The sequence below is a fragment of the Corvus kubaryi genome, unplaced genomic scaffold (assembly GCF_017639235.1).
Source record: "Corvus kubaryi isolate FWS band 111438036 unplaced genomic scaffold, C.kubaryi_AGA036_p1.0 37312, whole genome shotgun sequence".
Lineage (NCBI taxonomy): Eukaryota > Metazoa > Chordata > Aves > Passeriformes > Corvidae > Corvus > Corvus kubaryi.
This window is the reverse complement of record NW_024581098.1, coordinates 3,476,861-3,495,531: the sequence shown is the minus strand read 5'-3', so window position 1 is coordinate 3,495,531 and position 18,671 is coordinate 3,476,861. Positions and strand designations below refer to the sequence as shown.

The 18,671-nt window shown below is 39.7% G+C and overlaps 1 protein-coding gene across 3 annotated transcripts in view; it reads right to left on the bottom strand.

The window, feature by feature from the left end:
* Positions 1-18,128, bottom strand: part of LOC121665139 (ethanolaminephosphotransferase 1-like) — a 56,375-nt gene extending 38,247 nt beyond the window's left edge. For 2 of the 3 annotated variants that reach the window (XM_042029053.1, XM_042029055.1), the window contains exons 1-2: positions 17,989-18,128; positions 4,750-4,818 (exon numbers count right to left, since the gene is read on the bottom strand). In XM_042029053.1, the coding sequence (XP_041884987.1) occupies positions 4,750-4,818; positions 17,989-18,045 (126 nt within the window). In that variant the 5' untranslated portion in view covers positions 18,046-18,128. Of the gene's footprint in view, positions 1-4,749; positions 4,819-14,611; positions 14,712-17,988 lie in introns of all 3 variants that reach the window. The other variant, XM_042029054.1, reaches the window with a different exon arrangement.
* Between the last annotated feature and the right edge of the window lie 543 nt (positions 18,129-18,671).

The following is an 18,671-nucleotide window of genomic DNA, read 5'->3' as shown; positions in this document are numbered from 1 at the left end:
AATATCAACAAAATCAGACCCTGAGTGCATTACACTTTTAGATTCAGAAGATTTCCCTGTTACAAGCATCTCCCTTCTTCTCTAGATAGTAACTTTCTGACAGGGTCTGCCTATTTACTCATCGATTATAAACACTCCATTAATTCATTTTACTTTGTAGGGTGCTGAAAAGGACTCTCTGCCTTTACCTAAACCTCTTTGTCCTAATAACCTTTCTCAGGTATTCATTCCCTGTGGCTTTAAGATGCTCCTTACACTGCGACAGGAATCCCTTTTGGCAACAATCTTCCCAAGTAACATGGTTTCTCCAGAATATTTTTTGAAATAGCATACACAGCTTTCTACATGATTTTTAGACAGAACACATTTGCAGAAATACTAAGTATCAACCATTACCATCTCTCAAACACATTATCGATATATTTAAAACACAAAAACAGTGGAGACTTATAATTAAATTATTTGGAGTGTCTAAGGACTCAAAATGTTTATAAACTACTACAACACTATAAAATATTACAAGACTATATTAAAGAAAATCAAGCCAATTTCTGATACTAACAATAGTTTTGAAATCAAATGTTTTGTTAATAGCTCTGCACTAGCTAGCTGAACTAGTCAGCTAGATGAATACATAGTAATTTGTATACATCTTTACATTTCTTCTATCCTACTACTAGATGAAAAATTTACTTTTAAAATCTGAATGCTTGGAATGATTAACTATCATAACTAGATTATCTTTTTCAACTATAGAGCAATTTATAATATTCAGGAGAAATTGTGCAACTGATGGTGTACAGACTAAGTGTGCACTTCCAAAAATCAGATTAGAATTCCTGAACACTTTCCCATTATGTTTCTTAGATGTTTTCTGTAATAACATTGGGAAAACTATTATATTTGATATTTACTTTCCTTATTGGCAGGACTTCATCACTAATTTTAAAACACTGTATGTCAGCTCTCATAGTGCTTAAAATACACCATGGAATGCTTACAGCCATAATTTTAAAAATGTAACATATCTATCATTCTGAGTGTTCAAAAGGGCAAATCTAAACCTCTAAAAAAAGGGACAGCAAATGCCCCCTGAAGTTTCTTTTGGAGAGCATCTAAGGAGGAGTCCTTCACTGCATGGTTGCCTTTTCTTACTCTGACTGCATGCTCAGCATGCAGCAAGAGCTGCACAGCTCCCAGTTTTGCTACCTGAGGATGCAGAAGATGAATCTCCTGCTGGGGATTTATCTGGTGGCTACGACCTCATGTGGAATAAGAAGCACAGACACTGAAAAAATTCTAGATTTGTCTCTTTTAATCTAAATCATAGATCAAAATAGTGCTTTAAAACACTGTGGATGAAATGTTTACATGGATATACAGATGCCACCCAATGCATTGTTTTAAACTGATTGCCTTTTCCTGGACTATTCATAGGAATTGTTGACTGTTAAATCAAGTGGGGCACCACAAACATCTGCTTTCTAATTAGGCTCATCATTCCAAACAGTCACAATGTCATTATTAAGTTATTACAGGAAATAATTTATGCTTACATGGTGCAAACATGAAGAAGTTATTTTAACCCACTTTCTTGCTAACACTGTGTATTTTAAGAAGGAAACCTTCAAAGGATGTTGTTATAGTTGCAATCCCTTTGGCTAACAGACACACCATGAAAAACAGTTACAGGAGTTCTGTCCTCAGGAAAACAGACTCTCCTGTAGTTAAACCCTTAAGCATGTTCTTTTGATCCTTACGGAACCTAATCTGTGTAGGTATTTGGAAAGTATTCCAGTTGCAAAATCCCTTTTGTTATATTTAATGCCCCTTATCCTTTTGGTTGGCATTACACTACCATCACCCTATTTCATAATTAGAAAATCACAGGGTGTTCAAGACTAACTTCTTATACACCTTGCAAAAATACAGCATGAATTTATTAGTATGCTAGAGAAGGATGAGCTGCAATCTTTATTATCTAATTAACAGACAGAAGAGGTCTAATACATCAATGTGCTATATGATTAATACAACTGGAGCTGCCATGCAGAGAATCACATCTGCTCTCTGGCAAAACCCTTGTGTGCTTGAACCTTTTAAAAAACTCTTAGTTCCACAAAGTGTTAACTGATTTCTGTTTCTCTGGCTCTACAACCACTCATTCTAAAAGCCTTAATACAAACAGCAAATGCTTTAATATAGCAGCTATTAGTATAATAAATGGTATAATAAATTAGTATAATAAATGGTGAAGTACACATTTACATAAAGCTCTGTTCAAACTTCACTAAGTCACCTGAGACTACTAAAATTCTACTCTTGCCCAATTCTAGTGATAAATTCAAAGTTCATAAATGCAACAGAGGGGAGTGTAATTGATTTCAGTGAAGCTGGCATACACCTGTGTATTCCAGTGGGATTTCTTCCTTTTCCTCTCATTGTCCAGCATCCACACAGATAAATGAGCTGGGTTATGACAATATTTTTTCAGCTCACAAATTCACAGATCTTTAAGGTCAAGCTCCTCCTAATTTCTTATAACATAGAAAATACACTTTACAATGAATGGTAAAGTCTTGTAACATGTCTTTCAATGAATTCTGTGTTATGGAATACAGAGAAAATTGTGTTGCCATTAGGACATATGAAAGGCAAGACCCAAATCCCAAGCCATTGTTGTCACAGATTTTTTTTTTTTTTTGCTTGGCTTTGTGAATTTAAGGTTGCTTTTTTAAAATTCCTCTAGAATCTGGTCAAAATAGTCCAGGTGGAATTTTTATTTTCACCAGTTTGGAAACTAAAAGATAATTGATTCATATCTGAAAATGGATGTATCAGGATGTCTAAACAGAGTGAAGGAACTTCTCCAAGTCATCAAGATACACAATTGTACAGCTCAATTTTGAACGAACATATTAGATGCAAAAAATTCTTTAAAAATTCTTTAACAATTATCCCAATCTCCCTATTGCAATGCGCTGTTCAAGAACAAAACCATTACAGCAACTTGCATTCCTACTGATATTTTTACAAACAGTTATATTGTGGCCAATAATTTTGGTGCTCTCACAGTTCTCATTTTTATTTCTAGGAGCAACGTAGACTCTACTGCAATCTCAGTTACATACTGCTTTTCCCTCTGCAGCTATGTGCTGCCAGTTCCTCTGCAGGACTTTGATTCTACATGGCAGTATCTTTTAACATTAGAATGACAACTTTTACAAAAACTGAGACAAATATAATTTCCCTTCAAATCCTTGTGACACATCACTGGTAAGTATTCTGTAACCCTCCTGCACCAGAAGGCAAAGTAGAACATTCATTGTTGTATCTTCAGGATTCAAACCAAACCAAATGGCACAGTACAGACAGCACCCACTTCTGTCTTTGGTTCTGTACTCAGATTGTTGAAATAGGTTTTAGGTTCTTTGCTCTGGTTTGGGTTCTCCTCCAGCAAGAAGAGAACTAAATCCTGCACACCTAAAACTCCATAAGATTTTAAAAAATCTAAAGAGGACACATTTTTTATAGGACCTATCACCCTAAGCTACCTGGGGACATTCAATAATGTTGCTTTTCTTGTGGTAAAATGCTGCAACCATTAGAAGAACTTATCTCCAAAGGAAGTTTTGCATTGACAACACTCCCCGTTCAATGTGCTAGCAGAAGAATACCCACCCATCTCCTAAACCAAAGGGCAAGTGCACAGTAAAGCTTCTACTCATCTCCCATGCCAGAGTACTGGAGGGGCTTTTTTGCATCATTGTTTTCCTCAATATTATGGTGGGAATAAAAGCAAAGTCTCTGAATTGAATTACTGAATTCAGTGTCACATCTTCGAATTGCTTTTTTCTCATCCCGTGTTCAGGTTGCTTTTTAATTCTTCAGTTGGGTCATATAAACACTTTTCATTAAATTACTTTAAGGTTATGAACTAGAGATTATGATTTTCCTACCATATCAAGAATAAGCAACACCTGAATTATAGCACCCAAAGATGGCAGATCCAACAGCACTCTGACCACATACATCCTTTTTTGTTTGTACAAAGGTTTATTTTCAATTCTACTCCAATCTAAACACTTTCTGTAATGAGGCAGATGCCGAAGTCATTGCTTCCTTAGAGATCAATAAAGTTCATATTTATTTGAGATACAGCTTTTTTTTTTTTTGCCAACAACAGCATAACTAACTGTGAGTGGTTTATTTTTAAAAACTGCAGATTGTAATGCATTCAAAAGATGGCATCTTCCAATCGTTATGGTGATCATGGTAACCACTCTCATTTTCAGCTTCTTAGAGGAATGCCTGGCTCCCTCAAGCAAGTCCCCTTGGGAGAAAATGAGACAGTGCTTGCATAAAATCATATGCACAGCACAGAGAGAAAGCCACGCTGTTGTTAGGCAGCATATGCTGCACAAAAATAATCTGTACGAAGTAAAACCATCCATGTCTGCAAAGCTGTTTAATGAAAGATGTAATAATGAAAGATGTAAAAAAGGAATGGATGCCTTTTCTACAGCAATCAGAAAAAAAAAGAAACAAGCCATTTCTTTCTAAAAAAAGATAATCTCAAAACAACATACCTTAAACACAGCTATATATCCTGCAACATTTGTTTTCTTTTATCAGATATCTTCATTTCAGCTTTATTAATCAATATGTATTTCTAAATGAAAATACATGCTGTATTTAAAACAAATTCTTACATTAACATGTCAAGTTTTTATTAAATAAAATTCTTACCTTAATAATTTTATTCCAGATGGGCTGCATAATATACACAGATAAAGGATTTGTATCCACAGCACTGTACTGTGGGGAAAAAGCAAGCATGTTAAACAAAGCACTGAACAATGGCTATTTTTCCAGCACTACGTATCTTTCAGCATCTAAGAGCACTCAGTGAGACTGGTGCAATTTTATTTTATTCTGAATCATACGGGTTTTATTTAATTTAAAAGCACTGGCCTAATTTACCATTACCTTGTTAGCAACTCTATGTATTAACACAAGGGTTTAGGCTTGTGAAATGGCAAACAGCTCTGCAGTCACAATTTACTTTTAAATTCTTGTTAATTTTACAACCCTCTAAGATTCTGCATTTTTACCATATTTTGGATTTAACACCTTTATTTGCACTACCAGTAATGCACAGTCTGAGCACCAGTTCATTGCTAGTATGTAAGATAGATAGTAAATATGGAATGTGTTCGTAGGTGGAATATTATCTTGCAGAGATACACAGCTTTTGTCATAGTAACACAGTTGCATTTGCACTATGCTAATTCATGCAAGGCAATGTTATTATAAAAATGAGCTCTAAAATAGCACAGTTCATTATCACAATAAAATTTCTCTATTGGATAGACTTAAAATATATGTAAATATGTGTGTTTTATAAATTCCAGTGAGTACATATCTGTATCTTTTGCAAACAAAATATTTCAGAAATCCAAGGCCACCCTGAATTGCTGTTGTCTGCTTTTTCTGCAGAGGACAGTATCAAGTTTTATCCTGCCTTGAGACTGCAGAACAGAGAATAATCTGAGGAAGAACAATCTTAACTGATAATATCACTCAAAACCACATACTTGAGCCCTGGCAGGTAGGCATTGGAAGAGGTTATCCATCATTGGGATGGTACATGTAATTATTTCAGAAATTCTTGGACTTTGAAAGTGCATATATGTCTTAATGATGTTAGGATGATGCATATGACACACAGATTCAGATATATCTATATATGGCACTATCCAAACATTGTGTGCAGACAATGGCAGTAACATAGGGATGTGTTAGACCACAGTTTGACAAAGTTGTTCACTCGCAGAAGAGCTGATGACAAAGAGTCTGTCCTTTCACATAACTTCAGCTAACAGTTAATCGTCTCTCCGTATATATAGTTAATTTATTGACCTCTCTTAGCCAAGTACTCTTTGGAGGAGACTGCACTCTGGAAATACCTTTTTCAAGTCATTAATTATTAAAGTAACCTAGGCACTTGTCTTAAACTCAGGTACCTACAAATGAAATACTTAGGAACTCTTCCATACAGTCTCTTTTCCTATCTGAATACAAAGGATATGTTTTAATTACCTTCTGGACAAAACAAAGCGTTCACGTAGTAATTTTATGTGTTCAAGCTTAAATCACAGATCATAAACATAGCATCTCATAAAATTATTATAACACAGCTATACACTGTAAATACATACTGACAAATATAAAAAAATAACCTAGCAGCAACTGGTCAGACCAGGCTGCCTAAATTTCTGAAGGGAATAAAATGTACAGTTTAATGAAGTGTATATCATTGATTTTTATTTTTCTAAAAATACTGGAAGTATTAGTATTCACATTATATGTAATTTTTCTCTGCTACTGCCACCCATATTACTTAAAACCCAATGCAATTTTGTCATCAACAGATTTTCCATCAGAATATATATTAGGATTCTTAAATACACTACCTCAGAAAAAAATGAATACGCAGGTAAAACTAAATTTTTCATTATTCTGTATGTATTTGCAGGTCCAGATGCTGCATCTATCTTTCAAACATTGATTATTACAACTGTGTGATCTTTTGATAGTTCAGCTTTCATGTGAATTACCCAAACCTGTGGGCTTTGCTTAGATTTGTTCCAAAATTAACAGTAATACCAAGCCATATAATACCTATGCCAATGGACCAGTCAGCTAGTACTTAATTCACATGAGAACGATGGAAATCCTCTGAAAATGAAGAAAATTCAAAGCATCCATTAGCACTTCTGAGGTTCCAGGTAATCAGGAGTCTGCCCAAAGTTTCACTGTGGCTCCTGCCCATTTCCTTACCCCAGCTGGTATTCAAAGACCATGTGAGATATGGGACAATTTGCTGACCAGCATTCACTCATACCTGGATAAGAATGTGCAAAGGTCAAAACAAGTGAGTTTTACCCTTGCTTCTGCTTTGGCATTCTCTTTCTTCCCTCACCCCCAAGTCAAAGTCATGAATAAAAGCAGAAAATTATAGTTAAACAACAACAGTGAAACGAGGCTTTCTACGCAACATATTCACTGGCTGTTCAGAACTATTGCTTTCTCTTAGAAGGAAAAAAAGGAAAACCAGTCTCATTTCTTTGAAATTGTTTTCTTACAGAGAAAATATAAGAGACTATATAGGTATTATGTAATTTTTATATTTTCTTAAATGGAAAATATGAGAGATTATGTAGCTTTCCAATATATCTCTACATAATAGACACAAACATGAGACACAGTTTCCAAAGTCAAGCATCAAAAATCAAAACAGACATAATTGGAAAAAAAAAAAAATAGAATTACAGCCAGCTTTTGTCACCTAAAGACATTTCAAGACCCACCACACTTCATCCTGCTGATTTCTATGTCTGTGGCTGAACCATGATCCTCTGGGTGGGGAAGGAACATTCAGCAGATGTGCAGAAGAATGGAAATTTGCTCTTCCCTCAACAATAATTTGTTTTAGCTAGACCAAAGAAAACACCCATGGAAAAACAGTTTTCAGTCATGGCAAAAAATAAAACTTGACAAATAAAGTCTGCCATACAGTTTAATCCTCTGCTTTGTTCTGCTCCTGAGAAGCTACTAACCTCAAGGCACTGAAATCCTCAGGAGTTTAATGTTCATGGCTGCTCAGAAAAGTAAAGTACTGAGTAACATGCTCACATTACGATCAATGAACATGAATGCAAGAGTCACTGAACCTGACGTAAAAAAAAGCACTGCCATTTGCTATTGTGTAATTCTGTCATTTTCAGGGCACTTACACTAAAAGACAGAATTGGAGAGGATAAGCCTGTTGGAGGTTTTTAAGTGCAAGACTCATACAAGTACTAAGCACTTCCCTGCAAACACTTTCTGCCCTGGGAAAGGGATTGATCGCCCTTATACAAAGAAGAAGGGCTTGGAATAATCAGAAAGCTTCTCTCAATTATTTTTAAAAGAAGTTGTAACAGTTGGGAGGAAACAGCAGTAGTGGGCGAATAGGAAAAATGGCGTTGACTCCATCTTACTCCCAAATTAAAAATGCTTCTTCTGGTTTTATTTAATTGCTGATATCTCCTTGAAAGCCATCTGCTTTCTCTCTCAGTGTTAATGGCTTCTAGCAGAGCTGGAAAGTAGAATACAGACACCCAACATGTACACACATACATGGTGACTCTGCAGCACACATGAGATGCGCTTTTACTTTGTGTTCCTGCATCTTAATTTCCACCTAGGGGATCCAGCACAGCATCAAGTTTGTGCTGGTCACCTGTGTTAAAGGGGAAGGAAACAAGATTAAAGAGGAGGAGGGAGAAAGGGATAAACAGTTTAAAAAAGTAGCAGAAAAACAAAAGAAAGAAAAATGAGCAAAAGCAAAGGTTTGGCTACACAGAAGAAAGACAATGGTTCTGCAGTGACAGAGTAGAGCCAAACACTGAGGGGCAAAAGCCCTCACAGTGATCAAGGTCTGCTCTGCTAAATACAAGACAAATGGTACCTCTGGCTCACATCCACACAGCTTAGAAATACTTCCCATTATTGCAAACTGGTCACATCCACACGGCACAGCATCTGCTAGAGGGGTGTTGGGCCTCATCATCTGGCCCCACACACCCAACACATCATTAGCATTCAGTATGTTTAAGTTCAAAGTATTTGAAACAATCTGGAGACTACACTGTAACCCAGCAATATGGCACTTTCAGAGCATGAAAGCAAGCCCTGTCTGCTGTGCATGTTCAAAAACCCAAAAGCCCATGTTGGCAGAGTGCTGAAGGATGGTGAAACCAAAAAAATGATGTGCACTGTCTCCAGACCAGACTACTTCCAAACCAAAGCCCAGCTATTGCCTTGGGGAGACTTTAGAGAGAATAAACAAACAAACAAACAAAACCCAAACAAGGAGTGAGCTAACCATTAGTGAGAGCAGACACTGGGTCTTCACTGGACTGCCTAGCCCTCTCCAGCTTTGCATTGTGGAGGCATCACAAGAATAAAATTTTGGAATGACTACAATGAAGAGAAAAATATAAAACATGCCTACATAAACTTCAAAGTCAGGAGAGAAAGCAAGCTGCAAGAAATGTAGTTGCATAACTACATTACATAATTATTTCAACTCCAGCTGCTCTTTATACTAACAGACTATTCCTTTCCTGTACTTAAATCATCTTGTCCCAGGTAGCACCATATTGTGCCATTCAGTCATTTACATTCACCACACCTGTGTTTTGTAAATGACAGACAAGGGGATGGGAGGCATGACAATGGACTCTCTTTTGCACAAGATGAGGTTTTCTTGTGGTTTTGAAAGCTGCAAAATGACCCTCCCAATCCAGGGCATGAACCAGTCGCTATTTAAGAGAGCTCAGTGGGAAATCACCCTTCTGGGCAATGTCTTATGCAATATGAAATGGCTTCCGTGATACATTACACTTCAGGAGCCAGACAAAAATTAAAGAAAATACTGAAATACTGGCACATCTGGTAACAATTTTCCATCAATCTTTCCAATTCCTAGAATACATTAAACATGTGGAGTTTAATTCTACTTCATATATGTTTTTTACAGGTTTGTAGTTGTTATGGGACACAATATTGGATTTTAACAAAAGCTTCACAAAGGAAAGAAAGAGAAGCATGCTATAAACAACAGAGCTCCACAACACAGTGGATGCCAAATATGTTCAGCAGTTTAAGTGTTCATGTATTCCAAAACCCAGTCCTGTTATTTCTAACAATAGAATCGTTTTACATTATATCATCAGTTAGTTAATTATTCATAACTAATGGCTTGGATTTTCTATCTCCTACTGCTTAAACAGTAGGAGATAGTTTGGACTATCCTGCATTTCTCCCCACCCATATATATATATATATATATATATATAAAGTCACCAATATCTAACTCCAGGAGTTATAAGCCTGTACTAGGGCTGGATGCAGCTGCACTGTGAAGGAAGAGGCTGTACAAGTTTGGCTCCTGAACTCTTCTCTCCCCTCCCACTTTGCCCCCTTCAGTTCCATTAGCCTGTGCACCCTACAGATAGGAAATATAATTAGATTTTCCTTCCACCTGATACTATTCCTAGTAAATACTAGAATGTCATGGTTTGTGCAATTCAACAATTGTGGTTGGTATTACTAAGTCATCAGGAAGGTGTTATTACACAAACTGCTGTCCTGGGGATGTTTTGTTGCATAGGTATATTTATCACTCACGTCATTTTCAGGAATCCTGACACACATGTTGAGTCACAGGCCACATCCTTTCCCTTAATGAAGTAGGTATGGACCCATGTCCATGAGGTCATGGGCACATAAGAGCTGTGGTTCAGGACAGGCTACTCTTAGGGACTCATGCCTGCTAGTGGCACATCCCCTTGCCTGCAGAGCAGTGTCATTGCCTTAGGATCACAGAACCATGGGTTTGGATCACAGGATCATTCAGGTCAGAAGGGACCTCAGCAGGTCTCCTCCTTCTCAATGTAGGCTCAGCCAGGAGCTCAAAACCAAGTGCTTTATACAGACCAGAGAGAGGTGGACAGCCAGTGGGACTGGAAGTCAGCAACCAGTTTCCAACTAATAGTAGTTATATTAAGGATGCTGCCTAATTTGTCTTCAGGAAAAGACTTTGTTCAGTGGGACACGTTCAAGCACTTAACAACAAAGCCAAAATAATTAAAAATAACATAGAAACATGATTAAATATTGAGCAAGGGATAATAGAAGACAGCTACATGTGTGCTGCTGTAAAGGGACAAAGAGGCTGGCCCAGATTGGTAAAAATATAAATCCTGCAAAAACCAAAACCTGCACACTCTCAAGGAACTACACAACTGATCCTTAACTCGCTATTCAAAGAAGCTCTAACATAGCAAGAAAGTTGATTTCTGTGGGGTTTTTTTGTGCAGACTGGTCTTCTACACTTGGTAAAAGGAAACAACAGAAGGATTTTGTGCTACACCTACTTCTGTGTGTGTACAAACATGTATGTGCCCTTTAAAGATCAAACAGTAGACCAAGTACCTATCCAGCTGGAGCTCTGCCAGAGTGTGCACCTAAGGCCCTGGGGAACCCAAAGAAACCACTCCAGGCCCAAAGGAAAGACAGGTTAAAAGTGTGTTGTAGTTTTCACAAGAGATGCTAAACAGGGGTTCTGTAGCACATATACTAAACCCTTGTGTTATCTAATATCCTGATGCACAAGAGAGGGAATACTTCACAGAAAGATTCCTCTCTCTATAAAACAACCCTTAGAAGAAGGGTTCCCCTAGATTTATAGCAAACAATCCACAACCAAATCACAGATATATCTTTGCAATTAGTCTTCTATTAAAACACAGATGAATAAACAAAAATACATATGTATACATGTGATGCCTTAGGATTTTGGCTTTTATACTTTCCAGATCCTGTACTGCTTTAGTGTGTAACTCTAAAACTCCATATAGCCTGTTAGCTACTGTTCTCCCATTCTGGTTAGACATAACAAATCCTCTCTAGGCTTGGACTTCAAGGACACCTTGTTGTCCCAGGCCCTGAAATATGTAAACAAAGCCTCTAAAAAGGGGGAACAAACTTGGGGTAATGACATCATTACCTGAAATTGTAATTGGAGAATTAACCCTGATATGCAAATGGACCAAACTTATAAAAGTGTGAAAAACCCGTCGTCCATTTTGGGTGTAGCCCTAGGGCTCTGTACCCATAGTGTACATTTATTGAAGGCCCTTCAATAAATACGTGCTTTCATCCTCTTAATTTTGTCTAGCCTCTGTTTTTAGGTAGCCCCACAAGGCATCACATGCATATTCTACACATAAAAATGCAATAAGCACTTCAGAACACTAACATCTCTTGATAAAGCAATAAAATGAGATTATGCAGTTGGTATCTGCACTTTTATGAGATTCAACATGGCACACAACTCTTTATATTGAGCATATTTGTCCTAAAAGTGATCTAATGAACCTTTATAAATTCATGGGCATAATATTGCACTCAAAACCATGTAAAATTTCCCATGATTGGGAAAAAAGTCCTGCAGCAAGTGATATCAACTGCAGCATCTCAGTGACGTTATTTCATTAAGTTCTTGGTTCATTAGCATATGATATGTAGAAGGAAGATAATGATTACAGAAATCTTGAAATGCTACATTATGTCAGCTACAATTACAACAGGATGAGGAAAAAGAGGTAATGTGTGCGTAAAGATTGTCTTTCAGAATTACATATTCAGTGGGACTGTGGCTCTTTGACACATGAGACACATGAACGCAGTGACAGATAATGTAAGAGTAATGGTTTGGTTTATTTCACTTACTATTCAACAACATTTAATTACAACCCCAGTCTTCCAATCCATCAAAGTAACATGAAGAGGACTGCAAGATTTTATTTGTAGAACAGTGGGCTGTTGAGTCACGGTTTTATTGAAGCCAGATGACATTAGTTTTTCCTGCCTCAAATATTCAAGGACTTTATTAAATTGCAGTGGTTTGAAAAATCTAACTACAGCACACACAACTGATAACTGCTTTCAGATAATATTTGGAATGCAATATTAGTGAAAAAACCTGAAAATGCTATGTGGAAAAACACAATATAATAAACATGTAACAAAAGTACTCAACATACATAACATTGTCCACGTGCAATGAGCATTATTGCATGAGCACTACTGAATGTCTCCAAAGAAGTTCCAGATAAGCATGCAAATGAAACTCTCTTATCCTATATTTTCAAAATCTTTTAAACTCCTTGTGTTACAAGAGTTGAAAGCAAAACTACTGTTCAAGTAAGGTGAGCAGAACCCACGATTTTTCTAAATCTCATAGTTACACTTGTAGCCTTGGAAAAGCATAGACTCCACAGAAATCCAGTCTTGTTTCTGGGTGGATCCTAAACTTCCAGACAGTAATTCACTAGCTTATACTCAACACACTTTGCTCTTCTGGTATAAGCCAGTATAAGAGAAAGAGTCAGACCTTGAAATGTGAGCATCATACATCTGATCTTGTTTCTCTAACCCTCCAAAATGAGGGCTGGGATGTAATTTGAGAGACCCTAGCCCAGCGCGTTCACCTAATGCAGGATCACGTTCAGTATACATTAAGGATGCAGATCAAGTTTCCATGAGGTAATGACCCCACTGCTTGCAAGAAACAACCATGTCAGCACACTAGAAGAGAATACATTATCCAAAACTTTCCTAAAAAGGTGTCAGCAACGGTTTATTAATACTCAACACTAGATTGTTGATCTTGTCTCAGAGAAACCAAGCCATTTCTTAAGACTGATAAAATGATTGCCCAATCCCCTTTAGCACCTGTTCCAGCAGGCCTTATCAACACAAGACTGACATAGCAGACCTTAAATTTCTCTTTGTGCAGCCAAAGCTCATGTATTGTCTTTCTTTAAAAGGGCACTCATGAAGACCAACTGGCTGCTAGGCTCTTACTCCCACTTTACTCAGACTGTTTCACACAGCTCATCTTTTCTAAGCCTCTTAGTATTCACAATGCCATTCTGAGGATGGCAAACTGTGGGCCAAAGAAGGCAGGACACATTATTCCAGCTGATACCTGATCAGTACATCAGCTACAGGAGTAAATGTAACCCTTTGACATATTTATGACACTTCCAACTTAAGAACTTTTTTCTCTTCATTGTAACAGCCACAATGCTGTCGACACTCTGATCCCCTGTATCTTTCCTGCAGTCTGTTGTCTCTTATTTTATGTTCGAAATGCTGATTTTCTTTCCCCTAAGTGCTGTACCTTGTTTACCGAATTTCTTCACATTGATTTCTGGCCATTATATCCCCTTTGCAAGTATATTTTAAAACATAAGCCCATTCTTCAAAATGCTTAGTATAGAGAAGATTTTACAATATTCTCCCTTCTGTTACTTAATGAAAGTATCAAACAGCAATGGACAGAGACACAGCTCTGTAGGTAGAATCCCACTTGACAGAACTTCCTGCTTTGACAGAGAACTTTAAATGTTTCCATTCTCTTTAAAGATGCTTCCATTCTCTTAAAAGAAACATTTTTAACTCTTTAAAATGGTTCCATTTTCCAATTATTTCATCGTAGTTACTTCTACTTACTTTACTTATGAGAACATGGGACAGTAGCAGATGCCTCACTTAAATGAAACAACTTATAACTCGTTTACTCTCCCCTCCTAACACAGAGTTACCTGCTAAAAATATGGCTTAGAGGATAGAAACAGTGTGGACGAAACAAGATTAAAATGTGGAACCTCAGATGTTAATTTTTAATGTTGTATCTGATTTTTTAAATAATCTTTTCCAAGGCCTGTTGTTTGAGTCAAGCCTCTATAGTTTGTTCTTAGATCTCTTTTATTCTGAAACAGGATAAAGCATCAAAGTTTTCTGGCCTGAAAAACATCTGTGCACAGGTACTGTAAAAAAAGGTGACTCAAGGCAAATATGCAAGGGAAATCCTAAGAATGAAGGGATGAGAAGAGGCAATGGCAACATGAGCTCACCACTGACATTACTGCATTCTGGTGAGAAGGATAAAAATAAAGAACCAAATCCTGTTTTTATCTGTACTCATCACCTGGTTGTTGCAGAACAGCTTGTCTCCAACAGAAACCCAAGCAGGCAGAAAAAAAGGTAGCAGTGTAGTTCCACGGGTGCTCTTGTAGAACTGCAAAACGCTGATAAAATACAAATGTAAGAACAACATGGTCCAAACCCTGCAATTTCAGTTGGTTGTAGCTTTTTAGCTGTGTTGCTCCATGTCCTAAGGAATAGCACACAAACCAGGGATGAGAATCTTCTGTGATACAGTTGTAGCAGATCACCTGAGCATGCAACCGTCCTGGAATCAGCACCTGCCCCACAGGCAAGAAGATGGCAGAAATATCACAGCAGCAATACTCAGGGTTGTGTCTGAATGGTCTCATCATCACACCTCCACCTGTTCTCAGTGTGGCTTTGAGCAGAAAAAGGAAAACTGAATAGCTAAAGCCTCATTAACACAGAGAATCAATGGGAACAGATTTGTAAAGTGAAATAGCTAGCCCTGAGGAGCCAATGTCAGTGCTATAAGGATTTCAGAAGGTATCACATTAAACTGGTTCCATTATAATACTATGGACTGAATGTATTGAGTATACTTGTGTGTTTGTTCCCAGTACAGCTGGTTTAGGTTCATCCTAAGGGAATGCATTTTTGTGCTTTGAAATCACTCTGTGATGTAAGCCAAAGCTTGGTAATTGGAGAAAACTTGCTTCAAAAGCCTATAATATACATGGACCTAACATGCTAAAGGGTGCTGAAGTCTTTGTATTCAGTAGAGCTCTGCCATTCCCTTTGCAAAGAACTGTGCTGGTTTTGTTCTCAAGGCCCTCCTCCAACTGCAAACAGGAGACAGACAGTGCCTGAGACATACAAGTGGAGCATTCATGGTAGAGAAATGCATTCAGCTGTGCGAAAATTTTGAAAATTGCACAGCATTTTTCTCAGGCCAAATTTACCTTTACAAAAGGAGTTGATTACACAAATTATTTTTTTTAAGCTGTGTTACGCTCAGAAGATAAATTGTGCAAAGTATGGAGTATATTAAGCCACTGACACTACTACAAGTACAATGCTGCAGTGTGACATACAACCGAGAGATGGATGCCACTAAACCTAAAGTTTTTTATGCACGCTTCAAGTCCAGATGCAATACATTGTTTCAGCTCAATATTGAATGTATGCTCACAAATACTTTCAGAGATGACCTGGTTTTTCACAGGGCCAACTCATGTATCCCTCCACAGTACCACAGAGCTGGGTTCACCAGGAAACACAGTACAGAAATAGCCAGGAGGTTGTAAGAAGAAGTAACCCTTGCGTGCTGGGCACAGCGATCAGAGTTTAGTGCCTGCTGAGTAGGCAGCAAAGGAAGCAGCAATCTCCTCAGAGGGGCTGGGAAGCTGGAGGAGCAGGAGGCAGTAAGGCCCTAGGCCGAAAGGGAGGAGATGGCAGCCAGAGGGCAACAGGAGGTTGAAGATCACGTCTCAGGCCTGGGAGGTGGTGAGAGCAAAGCTTTGGTGATGGCAGCAGTCCAAGGTATGGGAGGGTGAGGGACAAGAGATTGTGGTAGTGATTAGTGTCTCCTTGCTGTACCCTTTTTGTATTTTTGGAGTACTTTAATCCACTGCGAGCAGCATTTAGTAATAGGCAGAGCTGCCATCACCTGCCAGGTCCTCCTACAACCTGGAGCACCAGGAAAATGGTGCAGATACCCAACCAGCTCAGCAGCACCAACCTCATGTAGCTGTACTTCTCTGTGCGTAACCTGTGCCATTTGGATTTATTTATTTCCAAGATATCCCAGTCCCAAGTCACCTCAGATAACAGAAAACTATTTGATTTCATCTTTCTAAACCCTGCACTTACCAGCATTTTTTTCAGAACACAGATGAACAGATACTTCTCAAGAGCATTGGCTGATTCTTAGAGTTAAGAAAATCACCCTACATAGGTTTTTTTGCAATGCTGCCAAGAAAGCAATAGACTCAAATAAAATGTCTTTTGGTAGTCTTTTCCCCTGTAAATCTTAAGTTTGGCACAACGATTACAAGTTTTCAAAAGAATGTTGTTTTGATTCTTCGCATCGGCACTTGTTTGAAGCTATTTTCATTCAAGTGATAAGAAAGAATGTAATACAAGCGTTCCTTGTATTTCTACTATGAACTCAAATAATTTAGGAAAGTTACTTAAATAACAATGTCCGTTTATGCTAAAAATAGCTTTTTATTTTTCCTCCTCCGGATCTCAGGCAAGACTGCGGCTTCACCATTCAAGCACAGACCTGTGCAGCTCACGCCCAGTGGCCGGAAGCAGCTCGCAGAATGTTTTATCCCACTCACATTGGAGACACACAAACAGGTTGGTACATTTTAATGAGCTGCTGTGCAAAACGAGTTCCTAGTAAGCAACATGGAGAACACTCTCAAAGCCACAGTTCCTCCACCTTCATTCCTGCTGACATGAACAGGCAGAGCTGCTGGCCCTGGGAAGGGAAGAGCTTGATAGGAACCAGGAAAAGCTGAGCACCCTGGTTGGAGCCCAGCCTGGGAAGGCACATGTTAAGAGCAAGAAGGCAGGAATCTTGGGGAGCATGGTGTAGGGGCTGCTCTGGGAAACTGAACATAACAGAAAATAAAAGGTTGGTAGAAGCCGGCATGCCCCCCATGCTTTTCACAGGGAATAGGGTGAGGGTGTGTGAACAGGGTGGCATGGCCCATCTCAGACACCTGCACCTCAACTAAAGCAAACCTGGATAATTCCCTGTACTGCATCCCCTCGAACTCTTAAGTCTGTGACATAACACTGGTAAATCCAAATATCTAAAGATTCACCCATTTATTTGGATTCTGCATGCTGGTTATTTGCAAACACAAGGTTTAGTTCAAATTATTTAAAGTAAGTTTTTCTTTTTTTTCCCCTTGGCTTTCTTATTTATTTATCAATGCCAGAGCATTCCTGTGTCCAAAGGCTTTGCAGAGAGCCAGACAAACAGCATCAATGCATGATTTCTTAGAGAAACACCGGATACCTCCAAAACCACGCTGCTCTAAAACGGGCAGAGCTTTTCTAGACGTTGATGCTCACTCAAAACCCAGTTCACTCTGTCTCCACCGAGACCTGCCGCCCCGCGAACGCCCAGCTCCTGCCCAGGGCACGCACTCGATCAGAGCCGAGGCCAGGCCAGGTGCGGGCGGGCACAGGTGGAGGTGCGGGACATCCCCCCTGCGGGCACAAGTAGAGCCCTGCGGACCCTCCGCGGCGGCGGAGGGATGGCCCGGCCGGCCGGGGCCGCACGCACAGCGGGGCTGGGCTGGGATCCAGCCGCCTCGAGCGCAGCGCTCCGGAGCCCAGAGACGCGACACGGGGAGGACCGTCCGCCGCCCTCCCTGCCGGCGCCGGGGCTGCCCTTACCTTGTAGTGTCGGAAGCCGTGCAGCTGCCGGCCGCTCACATACCGCCACCGCCACATCGCCGTCCTGCGCCGCGCCGCGCTGGCAGCGAGGCACGGAGGGACGGCGGGGACGGGAGGATGGGTGAGGGCGGCGGCGGGGCCGGGGGCGGGCGGAGGGCGGCTCCGCGGCCGCGCCCCGCGGGCTGGACCTGCCCCCGGCTCCGGGCATCCGCGCCGGGGGTGCCCGCGGGGCTGGGTCTGGGCGGCTCCCGTGGGAGCAGGCGTTCCCCCGCGGCCCCGGGACCATCCCGGGGCCCGCCTGCCAACAGCGTGTGTTACACACCCGCGATGACCTCACGGTATTCGGCTGGGCACAGCCAAGGCACGTCGCAGAACCACCTCCGAACTGTTTTTCTGGCTACGTATCTGTTAAAGGTGCCGTATTTACAGCGTGCGCGATGTAGTCTCATGAAGTCGTGATGTGCCCGTGAAGTCGCTATACAGAACAAGGCTGAGTAACAAGTACGAAACGTGCCAAGTAACACTACACAAAACAATGATAAGTAACGTGTTTCAGAAACAGGTGACACTGAGGATTAAGGTATATATTTGCATTCCAGCAATAATCTGGGTCTTGCATCTCTTTATTACACCTGCAGTGGAGCCTGCCACACCACATCAGTCAGCAGTGCACTCTGCGCCTC